A 13,026-nucleotide genomic window follows, 5' to 3' on the forward strand; every position below is an offset into this window, starting at 1 on the left:
GGTGAGATTCTTCTTTGCACGTGTGGTATAAAAACATTGTGAAACTTAAGCATATACTTGTGGTATGGATGTTGGTTTTTGTGTATTTATTTTTCTGTCATAAGGGATTTAGCTCTCCAACGAATTATGTTCTTACAGAGGTAGTTCACACTAATTATTCTACAAGTTATAGTTCATGAAAAGGTTTTTCTGTTTTGCATGTAGGTTTCAGCGTGTATTTCGCTGCTGGTAATAATCATTGGTGACAGAATAGTGCTGATGGGATAGCCCCACCTTCTAGTTAATCCTTCAGTCCTCGTTGTGACCTAAGAGTTTTTCTGGAAATTATATCTCATGGTGTGCATTGTGAGTGCAAATGCAAGTGTGTTTTGGAATATCTTTTAAATTTTGGGTCTGGGGAATAGCAGGATAGCTTTTCTGGAGACCTTTCTATTTAATGTCAAGATAATTTGTTACATGCCCCTGTTTCATTAGAAAAAAAATATTATTTCCCAATGTTTCAATTCACTACTGTTTTGTTAAGGGTAGTCCTCTTCCCTTCCCTCATGAAAATAAGTTTCTAAATTTGTTTTTTTTCAAAAATGCAGGGAAGGATCCCAAACCAAAGAGTAGTCTTTGAGTGTGCAGTGACACCTGATCTATGTGTGAAAAGTGTTACCTGATACAGGGCTTAGCTCTTGGTTCAGGTTTTGGAGATGGCAGTGCTCGTACTTAACTTTCATATTCAAGAAATTCACAAGCTTTCTTCCAAATGGAAGCTTTTGAACTTGAAAGATAGATTGTTGTCTTATACGAGATGGTATATCTCGTATAAGTATGAATCAGTGTAATCAGCTGATTTATATTAGTTTACTTATGCTGGGAGCAATTTTTCTGTAATTATGTGTGAGAAGTGACAATGAAGAGCAGGAAAACTCAGAAGAAAGTTCTCCATACTCCTCTTGGCTTACAGTAGCAGATTGCTGTTTCACCTCACATTTACGTTTTAGAATAGGGAAGACATTCAGATCCTCACTTAACAATTTATCAGCAATGTATCTTAGAATTAGAGACTTTGCAGTCTTTAGAGTTCATGGTGATACTCTTCTGGACAAGTCTGGGAACCACCTGTTTTTTGGCTCTTGTTATGCTAGTTGGAACTTCTTGAATTCCAGTACCAGCACACTGCTTGCTCTTAGAAGATTGCTTCTGTGATAGGAATTCCTAATGTCTGAAGAAACTGAATGCTGCTCAGGTTGCCCTGGAGTAGAACTGCACTAATTGAAGAGTTTAAGCTCCTTAGACAACTTAAAGGGGAAGTCAGGTTTCTTGGAGTGAGTATGAGACCTGCTTGGCGAGTGCTTTGGAGGGATTTGTAATGTCAGTGTATCTTTGGGTATGTTCTCAAGCTCTGTCGCTGTCAACAGCTTAACTGCCCCATGTCCTGTGCAAAGCATCAAGAAGATTATGAACTCCACAGTGTGTGTCCTGGGTACACGGAAGAGTCAGCATGGCTTACATTTGGAAATACAGTTTTGTAACACTTAAACATAGCAAGAGTAGAAGTATTGGGGAAGGGAGCACACAAACATCCTTCTTTTCTCTTGCAACAGCCACAGAGATGAAATTATTAAAGCTTAACGCAATAAAAGGCATGTGCCAGTTTTCACTACATCTTAAAAAAACCTTAAAATTAGAAAACAGTGTGTGGAGGGGTTTGCATACTGGAGGTAGTAAGACTGCTTTAATTGCTTCGAGTGCTCAGTGGTACAAATCAAGGTGTTGAAAGTGAAAATGGTTGCTGAAGAGTTTTATGGATTGGGAAAATAATGTGTTTCCCAACTCGTGAGGTTGAAGGGCTGGAAGCATGCATATATATATACGTACATATATATATAAAACTTTTTTTTTTTTTTTTTTTTTTTTTTTTTCCCAGTTTAAAACCAGGCTTGAAGATTTGCCTTAACTTCGCTGATGAACTAGCAAGTTTAGATATTTAGGTTATTTCTTTACAGGCAGACCTTAGCCATCAAGACAGTGTAAGCCAAAGGAGCAGTTGCTGCTTTCCAGCATTTAGCACTGTATGTGGAAGCATCTCCAAAAGCTGGGGAAAGTTACTGAGTTTCCAGTAGTTCAGTATTTGGTGTAGGGAAATGCTTAGTTTCTGCTTTTGTTGTCCTTTCTCTCCTGTCTATTTTTATTGCCCTCATCTCCCTGTGCCATACACCTTCTACATGCTAGCTGGGAAATAAGTAGCTGGCTTATGCAATGGTTCTGTCAACATAAATCATGCAAGCTTTGAATATGATACTCTGTAAGCCTGGTGAAGGCAAGTTTGTTGTGTCCTGAGTAACTTTATGCTTGCCACACAGATAACTTTCTAGGAGTTTCTTTCCAGACAAGAAATGAAGTACAGTTTTCTTATTTTGCAATGTTCCTGATAAATGTTGTAGGTGTTACTTTTTTTTTTCTTTTCTTTTTTATACAAATTTTGTTAGAGTTAATCAGTATTAAATATTTACAGTTTTTTTTTTAGCTATATGTATCAGGCTTTGTTTTTACGGTTAAGTGGACTAGTGGTAAATTGGCTGCATGACATAGTTGGAAAGCTGCTGCACAGGACTTTGGTCCTTCAGTCTTCTGTGAAGCCTTATGTCATTTTTGGTGTCGTTACATACTGCAGTTTATCCAGTTGCATCAAAAAGTCAGCACTTAGCTATAATGCAGCCACGGGTAAACATCAGCTGACTTTTTCTGTTCCCTACTATAAATATTTATAGCAAAGGGTACAAGGAAAAGGCAGTAGCTAATTTTTCAGAAGCATTTTTTTATTTGAGTAGTAAAGGTTGTTAGCTGTTTTATTCTGAATTTGAAAATCAGATGCTTTTTCACCGAAAGTGTAAATTTTAAATGCTGCTTAGGAGAGTTGGTTAGCTTTAGTCATAAGATACAGGACATTTTTCTGCCATTTCCATATGAAGTCTTAAAATTACATCTGGAAGGAAAATATTTCTAGTTTTTATACTACCTTGATCAAATTTATTCTCATGGAAGACATACTTTCAGTGTACTCTTTTACGTTAATTCTTCTGATGAGACTAAAAGCTTTTTGTATTGCTGCAAATCAGAGTAGTAGGAAGAGATAACTGTTTAGTGTGTACTCAGAGCCATTCTGTCCTAATTTATAATTTTACTTAACAAAGAGCTGGTCCTGAAAGTCTGTCTCTCTGTGCTGTCAACTAGAACTTTAATTCTTCTGAGACTTGGGAAAAGTAAGATTGGAGATGGGGTGGGAAGTCTGTGTTTTTGTTTTCCACTGCTTGTAGAAGAAAGTTTAGGAACTATGCTAGGAATAGGCAGCTTCAGAAAGCAGATGTTCATTGCTGCAGTAGTTTTAGCTCTGTATGTACATGGGTTCTGTTTACTAGATTATGGTTGAGTACCATGTAGAATTTGGCAACTTGATTGTGAAGCTGTGAAGGAAATTTCCAGCTTCTCTATCACTAGAGTTTATAGGCGGACTAGAGATAACCAACACTTTTAGGTATTGCACTGTGGATTGGGTTTTCAGGGTATGAAACAGTTGTATAAATAACTATGCATCTCAGTTGTCTGAGAATTTTAATCTAACATTAGGCTTCATATTTTTATTAAGGAAGTAACGCTTATCCAGCAACTCTGCTAGTTTGTAAGACTTTGAGAAAGAAAAGCTTTCTGACAAAAGAACAATTCTCTTAAAAAAATACTTGTGGAAATTGTATGAATTGTGTGAATTGGGCTTCAATATGTTGTGTGTGAATGACTAAATGATTGCTGTGCCTGAGGGGTTATTTAATATATAATTTCTAAGCCTTTTGCAAAGGGGCCTTCATCCTTAAGTACAAGAGGGTTGAGACAGTGAAGGCGGAACCATTGTATGAATAGCAGTGGCCAATCTGTACTCTTGCAAGAGGAAGAACGTTGTGCTATTGTGGTGAATGTTTCTTGTAAAGTATCAAGTAACATACTTAAGTTTTCCATGGGTTATTTGTGAGGTTTTACAGTATTTAGGCTGCTGGTTATCATCGTGTTGACCTGCTCTGTCCAAGCATTCTGTCTCATTCGCTTTTTGTTACTGAGATGGTGACTCTTGCATTCTCATGTTGCTGCTTATCCTAAAGTTTGAACATGGGGCCTGCTCCTTCAAGTGTAAGTTTACTTAGGTAAATAGTCTGTTCCTGCAAAAAATTACTTCTTTGTTTAAAAATGTAAAACACAAGTAATATTTTGGAATTAAAATTGCCTAGACCACAAAGAATGCAGTAGTTTTTTTGTATAATTGTATTTTAACAGCCTTTTTTAGTGTCTTGAAAAAGACTATTTTGACCTATGAGCAGCTTCTGAGACTTTGGGCTAGGTAAAATTACGTATTATCAAAAACCTATTTGCTTTTCATTTAATCTACACTAGGACCAAGTGGACCCCCATTTTTCTGTGAGCAGCAGAAGTGTCTTCTGGAAGCATACACCAGAATGCAATAATGTGATCTAATGGAGGGGTTTGATTTAGTTTTTTTCTGGCTGTCATTTATGAAATTTTGAATCATTACATGTTTTCTCAGTTCACATCTACGGTTTGTTACCAAATTGTCTGGTTTTAAAGTTCCTTTTGACATAGTTCTCTACAATTAACCGTTCTGGAGGCTTCCTCTGCTAGATACAGGCAATAAACCTGAAGCTTTGTTCATGAGTATGATTTGACACATGGTTTTTGCAACTCACTTATTTATCCTAATATAGAATCTTCCTCTAGTATATGGTGAACAGACTAGAAAACCAGGCCCTGCTGTATGAAGCAGTATCATGTACTTTCTGCCTTTACCTTTCTATCAATCCTTTATTAAATAATAATTTATTAATGAAATAATTTAAAGTAGATTGGAAGTGGATTTTTTCATTGCTTATTGAAATGTTAAAGCAGATTTTGATATTTCAGTGTGCATAAAATGTTCCACTACAGCTCTCTGGATTGCTGGTACATGAATTTTTATCTTTTCTTTTTCTACCCTGCTCTTCCTCACTGTTTTGGTTTGGTCTCTCTCTCTCTCTCTCTTTTTTTTTTTTTTTTTTTTTTTTTTTTTTTTTTTTTTTTTTTTTTTTTTTTTCTTTTTTTCTTTTTTTTTTTTTTTTCCCCAGAGGTTCTTGTGCTCTTTGTTCATCTTTTCCTCTTTACCTGGAGCATTTGAACATCAGTGTTACTGTAATACTTTGTGGTGAATTTAAACCAAAACAAATGAAGACCTTACAATCAAGATTGCTCAGCTTTGTGGCTGGCTCCACTTGTACAGCAGTTCATTACACTGTAGAATGTAGACACTGTTGGCACTGGCAGACTGTCCATCATATGTCTGACAGCAAGTCAGTGCTGCAAGCAAAATGGCACTTGGCTACTTGAATTCAAGAATGTAATTTTTTTCCCCAGCAAGACCTGCAGCCTGGTTCAAATAATTCAGACCTTACAATCTGTGAAACTGTCTGCATTGTAGTGGACAAATCTCTTCTCTTGTAACTATTATTTTTCCTTTAAAGGAAGTCAAGATAGTTCACACTTGAAGAGTACTTGAGCAAATCTAGGACACCCGTTAAATTCAGTCAAGCTGGAATTCTTGTGAAGAGCTGAGCATTTACTTCCTGGCTGCTGGTAAAGTATTCTGCTTTCAGGTAAGTCTAGAAATAACCTTGCTTCATACTTCATCTGCTTTATGCTTTTAGCAGTTGCATAGTGAAGTTCACTAGTAATAAAAACCTGATGATTACATGTGCTGAACAACAAGGATTTCTGAGGAGTTGTACAGATTTTGTCAGGCTGTGTGTGTGCTTGACTGATTTATTTTTTTTTTCCCCCTGCAGTTTCCAAGCGAATAGGTGCTTTATTTTCTTGATTCTCATCACCTGTGTCTTTCAGCATAATCTTTTCCCCTTTACTCTTGTCTACCATCTTAAAACTAGCCACTGTGCCATTTGAGGATGTGTGTTTACTTAGCAGTGCAAGTATTTGTCATTCATATTAGATCTCAAATGGAAGTACTGAAGTTGTTGATGGCCCTGTAGAATGCAGCCTTAATTGCTTGGAGGCACCATTTGTGGAAACAGTGTACCCTGAGGACACCATGTCCTTAAAAGGATAGGAAAATTGAGTCTATGGTTTCTGTCCAAGAAATATATTCTGGCCTTGCTTAAGTAAGAAGACCAAACACTTCCATGTTTTTCACCGTGCCTCTGTTCCTAGTTATACTATATCTATATGAAATAGCAGAAATAAGTATGTTGTGGCATCTCACAAGATTGTCAAATGAGTTTTCAACATGTGTATGAAGCGGTTTCATGAAAAAGTGATAAAATTCTGTCATGGAGACAAAACTATTGTCAGTTAAGTACCTGGTACTGTTCTGTTATAATCAGACTCTCTAAGCTTGGTAGGAGTACATTATAATGCAGAACTAGACGCCATACTTAAATTTACAGTACTTTTATTTTAAAAGCTGGATCAAATAGAGAAGAGAGGAGAACATGTGACAATGTGGAGAAATGAAATCGATGCAAATTAACGTAGTTAGCATTTCTAGTGTAGAGACTTCCACTACTGTGATAGCATTTCATCATTAAAGAATAGAATATATTGATTTTATATATTTGTAGTTGTTTAATATTTTCCAGGTTATCAGAGATGGTGATCTGAAGAATCAGGCTTCCGATATGAGCAAAATAAAAACATCATCTGAAAAAAGGTAAATTTAAAGCTACAGTGGCTTTTCCATGTTAAACTTCTTGAGTTTTGTGAAAAAAGTCTATCTTAATCATATAAATAAAATACACATTGAGTCCATAGTAAGAATGTGTAAGTTGATGTCCTGTAACACTGAGGGAGTCAATATTGAGTAACTTCACATTTTATAAATAACTTTTTAAATTGAAAGTTTTAGTGTTAGACATGTTCAACTATAAAATATGTTGCTTTTTAAAAACAATTATCAATTATTATTTTTTTTTCATGCAAATATTGGAAATTGGAAAGAAGAAATTAAAGGATAAGTGTATAGTACTGGCTAAAAAGCCATGAACTTGTCGTAAGATGTATATCACTTGGACGACTGGTTGGCCATATATCTGTCAGGAAGACCAGCTGTGGTGTTCCTCCAACTCTGAAGAGAATTGTTCAGCTGGCCTTCTGAAGTTTCTTCTGATGGTCCTTAGTCATGGTTTTTATAAGCAAAGAGTAGAGCCTCTGTGTAACTGCCAGTTACTACACAATGTTCTTGTGGGAAGGTTTTTATATACACACACAAAGCTGAAGCAGCAGTTCCCTTGCAAATCGGCTTCTATGTGGGTTGACTCATGGTTGTTTTGATTGTGGAACTGGTGAAGATAAGTGGAAGTTGGTCAGTTTGTTTCATTAAAATCATGTCTTTATTTTTTAGTATTTCAAGTTCAGTGGATAAATGGAGGAGCAGAAGTAAACAAAACAAAGCTTATGCAAATAATACCATTCTCATGTTGTTCAACCTGGTTTTATAACAGGTTGACAAAGGATTGGAGGGATTACACTTTATTTATAAAAGGAAAGTAATATCACAGCAACCAAGACACTTTTATTTTTGATTAAAAAATACTTTAAAATCCAAGTCTAGAAATAACTGTAAAGATTATATACTTCACAAAATAAACTTATTTTTATTTAAATTCTATAATTAAAACAACCATTTCTTCTCACTGATGTTGTATCAGTAATGACAGCTTGTAAATATCATCGGTAATCTGACATTGCTTTCTGCTTATGTTTGTGTTGAAAAGTAAAAATGATGGAAGCAGTTTCCTCAGCAGCTGTTGTATCAATTTATTTTCACAGCAGTACAGTCTTTGTCATCAGCTACCTTTCCCCCCTTATTTTAACATTCTTGTCCACATATAAATTGATTATTTTAGCGAAGTTAACTGTGACTGCCATTCATATGTTAAATATTTGTCTAAAAATGGCATTAATGTGAAAATATGACTCTCAAAACTATTCTGAATAGCTGTTATGGTCCAAAATTGGAGACCAAAATAGAAAATTTCTGTACTGACTTGGTTTTGAATACTTTAAATATTTAAATTAATTATTTCCCTGAACTCTATCTATCTATATGAATACCTGGTTTGAAATGTTTCTTATATTGAAATAGATTTTTCAAGGTAATTCTATGATGTCAAAATATCACTGTGTATGTTCAAAATGAAATCAAACTGATGATGGCTTTGGACTGCCAAAGTCTTTTTGTTAAAAATGGTGTTCTTTTTCCTCAGCTACTGAGTGCTGGTTTGCTCTCTTCATGAACGACAATATTTGCTCTCACTTTCTAAACACCAGCCTATTAAACAAGCAGTGTTTGTACCTGTATCTGGACTTGATTTGCTGCAGCCAATTTCGCTGTTCACAGTTGCTCTTGGAGATGCTGTTCTATATAATGAGTCTGCTGCAATGCAGGCTGTGCAAAGTATGTAAGTTTGCCAGAATAAAGGAGAATTAGGACTTCTTTTCCAATTGAAATAATATACAAAGAGGAATTAGCCATTCCTCTTCTCAGAGACACGGAATTTCTGTGAGTGGTGGTTTGTTTTTTTTCTGATCTAGGTAGAAAAATGAATGGAAAAAATCTTTCTTGTAGTGTTTCTACCAGTTCTCGGACTATGTCTCTGCTGTCACAGCTGGAGAAGATCAATTTGGACTCTGTATTAAGGGAAGCAGACAATGCCAGATATATTACATCAAAGATTCTTCATCTGGTTCAGAGTCAAGGTAAGTATCTAACTTCTGTGGGTTTAGTAGTTTTTCTTTTGAGCCTTCTTGCTTGCATTTCTTCCTTGATGGACTTTTCTTCAGTTTTTATTTCTGTTTGGTGAACTTGATTATCCATGTTTTTGTCACTGATTGTTGAAAGCAGCTGTTGAAGGCTTTCTCTAATATTATGTGGTGTGGTATTGCTCACTATGGGTTCATCTTGTATCGTCAAACAGCTATAATTTTAGTAATAATTCACAGCATATATATATATATATACACACACACATTTATATGTGTGTATGTATATATATGAGAAGCAAAAGTATCTGGGAGAGACCTTTCCTACAGATTTTTTCTTTACAGTTTTTCTTTTCTAGGGCATGACAAAACTGTTGAGCAAGTGAAGGCAAAAATGGGTTTTAAAAAGCACTGCAGTAATTTAGTTTGCTTTATATACTGATGTGCAATTTCTAATAGATGTGCAGTGTGTTTAGTACGTATGTATGTATGTTCTTTAGTATTTGCAATGTAGATTTTCTAATCAATCTGTATATCTTCATTTTTGTTTTTCTACAAGGTAGTTTATTAAAATGAAATTGGTCTTTTTTTCACTGGCAGAAAAAACCAGAAAGGAGATGACTGCTAAGGGTTCCACTGCAATAGAAGTTATCCTGTCAACCCTAGAGGTATAACCTTCAGATCAGTATGGTTATGGGTACACAGCAAATTTCCTGTTCTTTACAGAGCATTGTGTCATTAAATATGTTGTTATCCTAGTTAGTCTCCAAAGCTTGTGTAGGACTCTGATTAGATACGTTTTCTTAGTATCATAACCTACTTAAGTATTTCTCTCCCTTGTTCCAAATATCCTAATAACTTATTTGTCAACTATCAGTTCTAATTAATATGCTGTACTACAAACCAGTGGCTTTTTTGTGGCTAATTCCGGCTGCCTAATGGAATGGTTGGAGGGGTTGTGACATCTTGAGTTATGCTTGATTTAGTGGTGGCACTTATCTGAACTTTTAAGTACTTAAGCCACTGTATTAGACTTATACAGTAAACTAAGAAATATCTCTGGTTTTTGTTGCAGAACACAAAAGATCATCAAACTATTTTAAATATATTGAATATTCTCATTGAGGTAGTCTCAGCAGGTAAGTTCTCATTATGGAGCAATTTATTATTATATTCCTGTATTCTTCTGCAGACTTTTGTTGGCTTAGTATTTTTGTTTGATTTTTTGTTTGCCTTTGTCTTTTTTTCGAATGTTTGGTAAAGCGATATATACACAAAATGAGAGGCTGGCACCACCACTCAAATAATCATACACAAATAATTTATATCTCTAGGACAAGCATGTTGTTGTGTAAAGCACTTGCACATCAAGAAAATACTGCTATTCCAAAGACTTTGTTTATGATAAGAGTAGTTCAGATACTTCATTGTCCTTTGTTTTCTGAAATACCAATGGGGTGTTTCTTTTCTAGGTGGTGGCCGGAGGGCAAGTGTCTTAGTCAATAAAGGAGGGACACAGATATTGTTGCAGCTCCTTTTAACTGCTAGCAAAGACTCTTCACCAAATGAAGAATTAATGGTGCTTCTTCATACTCTTCTTGCAAAAATTGGTCCAAAAGGTGATAATGATGTCCTTAAGTAATGTAGCTCAATACATTGCAATTTTATAATTTAAATGTAGGAAAAGAACTCTTTCTATTATTGTTTAAGTATCCATGGACTTAGATAGAGGAGAGGAGTACAAAAGGAAGAGTACAATAGAGGGAAGGAAAGACTGGTGAAAAGTAGACATGAAGACTCAATATTATCAGTAGAGGGAATTCATGGTTCATTTAACTATTTTTTTTTTATGGTAATTTCAAAATCAGTGTGATTGATCATGTATTTCTTTGATATCAGACAAAAAGATTGGCATGAAAGCAAGAATTAATGGTACCCTGAACATACCATTGAATTTAGTGAAGCAGAATTTGCAGAACCACAGGCTGATATTGCCATGTCTTCAAGTATTAAGAGTTTATGCAACCAACTGTAAGTATTGCAGATAATTATTTTCTTCCCCAGGTGATATAAAATTTTTACCTAGATGGCATTAAAATATCAGAGCTATGTTTAATGTTAGATGTTGAAAATTACTAACTAATAAACTAATGTTTATTATCTGAAATTTTGTTTTTTAAATTATTATATTGCTTGAATTCTAATAAAAGCTGTGAAACATGTTGTTTTATCTTGTGTTTGTTTTATTTTCAGTGTGTGTATATATATATATATAAATGTATATATATAGTTGGCAGGGTTTTAACTAGTGCTATTAGAGGTGTGGCATATTGAGTAATCTAATTTGTATAAATTCTGATGTTTAAGATCTAAACCAGAAACAGTAATATTATGCTTGTAACAGCACTTCAGATTAATAGACTATGCTCTTAGTGTACATGCTTTTTGGTTTTCTTTTGCTTTTTGTTGTTTTACTTAATTCCCAGTTGCTTACTTAAACCTTGTTTTGTGTAGGAAATACTTTGTTTCTTTATTTAACCTTTCTGTTATTCCTTGTGTTGAAGTGTCCAACTACTGGCCTAATGTCCTTCCACAAGAGCCTAATCCACTGCTTGGGCAAGCTGTAGGAAGGTTATGAAAATATTGTGATTGTCACCGTATGTTTTCTGTAGGTTAGGTGCCATTGAGCTTAAGTGGCCATTAATCCACTTAAAGTGCAAGAATTTAAAAAACAAAAGCCATATTCCTCCAAGATAACTGGTTTTATGATCAATAATTCAATTTTTCAGGACATTCATATGTGCACCTGTAATTCATAAAGCTAAAATAGATATAAAATGTGTAAGCTTTTTTGTGTTGAGTTGTCTGATATTGAGATAAGATGCCCCTAAAAGGAAGATTGTAATACAGATAGTTACATATCGTAGCTGAAAACTTTCTTCATCCTTAAAAAGGGAAATTGAACTGATTGGAACTCATTTGGATTCTGCCTAAATAATTTGTGTATTTCTGTGTTACCCACTGCTTATAAAGAGAAAAAGTAAATAGTACTGCCCATCAGAATGTAATAAATTACTAAAGTTTGTGTACAGTTGCTACCAGAATGGATTCCTAATTTGGTTTTAGATTCTAGTTGGGTAACATGGCAACTTGGGTTCAAGTACTAAACAGCTACTAATTAACAGCACTCATGTCAAAGTCAGCTTTTAGTTGCTCTCTTCCTACTTTGTTAGGAGTGCACATTGATAAACTCACTCAGGAACTGAATTTCTGTGCCTGTTTCAGCAGGTTGCATTTCCACTGTGCATTTAGCATGAGTTCTTAGCATGATTTCTTTCAATTTCCTCATTTTCAGATATTTTAATAATTTATTTTATGGTAACAGGTATGCATAATGTATTTCAGGAGAGCTTATACCAAATGGCACTTCTAAATTCTACAGTGAACCACTTGGCTTTTAAATCCTGATAGACAGATCTGTTTATCCCAGTATTGAAGGGATACTGGCAAGTGTTGATGTCTTGATAAATGTGAAATTTTTTTGGAAGAAAATTATTTTTATTATGTATGTTAATAGTAAAAAGCTGAAGCATGCATTGGAAGTAGTACATGATTGTAATGTGGTGACTAATTTTTATTTTCTTTTCCAAGTTTATCAGGATTGCATTATCACACTAATTATGTGCAGAGTTGTGTCTGCTTGTCAGTGTCTATTAAAGCACAAGCATGTCTAACATTTTATACTTTAGAATTGACTCTCATGGATTTTAGTTAGTGTATTGATTTTTTTTTTCTTTTGCCTTATTACGTTATTTTAAAATGGATTGGTTTTAATTCTTCCAGCTGTAAATGCAGTGTCCCTGGGAAAGAATGGAGTAGTAGAACTGATGTTTAAGATCATTGGCCCTTTTAGTAAAAAGAACACTAGCCTTATGAAGTAAGTAATATCTCTTTACTATAGTGTTTGGAAAAACCTTAGGTACATTTCAAAACTTACTTATAAATGAAAACTAGTATTAGACAAATCAAATCTAACTCATATTTAGAAGCTGGATTGAAGGGAGATGAGGAGAACCACAAATCTGACAGCTGAATTTTTTTCCTGTAGAGTAACACAAAATATTTTAATGTCTAGCCACAGTACTGATAAAAGAATATAAATGTTTTGTGATTTTTGTCCCTCATAGTCCTGCATGGAAACTGTACAGTACTTGTTGCCAAATCAGGAAA

At 34.7% G+C, this 13,026-nt stretch overlaps 1 protein-coding gene across 5 annotated transcripts in view; it reads left to right on the plus strand.

Moving 5' to 3' along the window:
* AGTPBP1 (ATP/GTP binding protein 1) overlaps positions 1-13,026 on the plus strand; it is a 64,289-nt gene that overhangs the window by 1,106 nt on the left and 50,157 nt on the right. For 3 of the 5 annotated variants that reach the window (XR_003988682.1, XM_030467513.1, XM_030467516.1), the window contains exons 2-9: positions 5,547-5,678; positions 6,675-6,745; positions 8,663-8,793; positions 9,397-9,464; positions 9,872-9,935; positions 10,269-10,415; positions 10,696-10,827; positions 12,640-12,733. Coding sequence is in view for 4 of the 5 variants with exons in the window: in XM_030467513.1 (XP_030323373.1) it covers positions 6,714-6,745; positions 8,663-8,793; positions 9,397-9,464; positions 9,872-9,935; positions 10,269-10,415; positions 10,696-10,827; positions 12,640-12,733 (668 nt within the window). In the remaining variant the exon portion in view is untranslated. Of the gene's footprint in view, positions 1-5,546; positions 5,679-6,674; positions 6,746-8,662; positions 8,798-9,396; positions 9,465-9,871; positions 9,936-10,268; positions 10,416-10,695; positions 10,828-12,639; positions 12,734-13,026 lie in introns of those variants that run through there. The other 2 variants (XM_030467515.1, XM_030467514.1) reach the window with 2 other exon arrangements.

Source organism: Calypte anna, chromosome Z, assembly GCF_003957555.1.
Source record: "Calypte anna isolate BGI_N300 chromosome Z, bCalAnn1_v1.p, whole genome shotgun sequence".
Taxonomy (NCBI): Eukaryota; Metazoa; Chordata; class Aves; order Apodiformes; family Trochilidae; genus Calypte; species Calypte anna.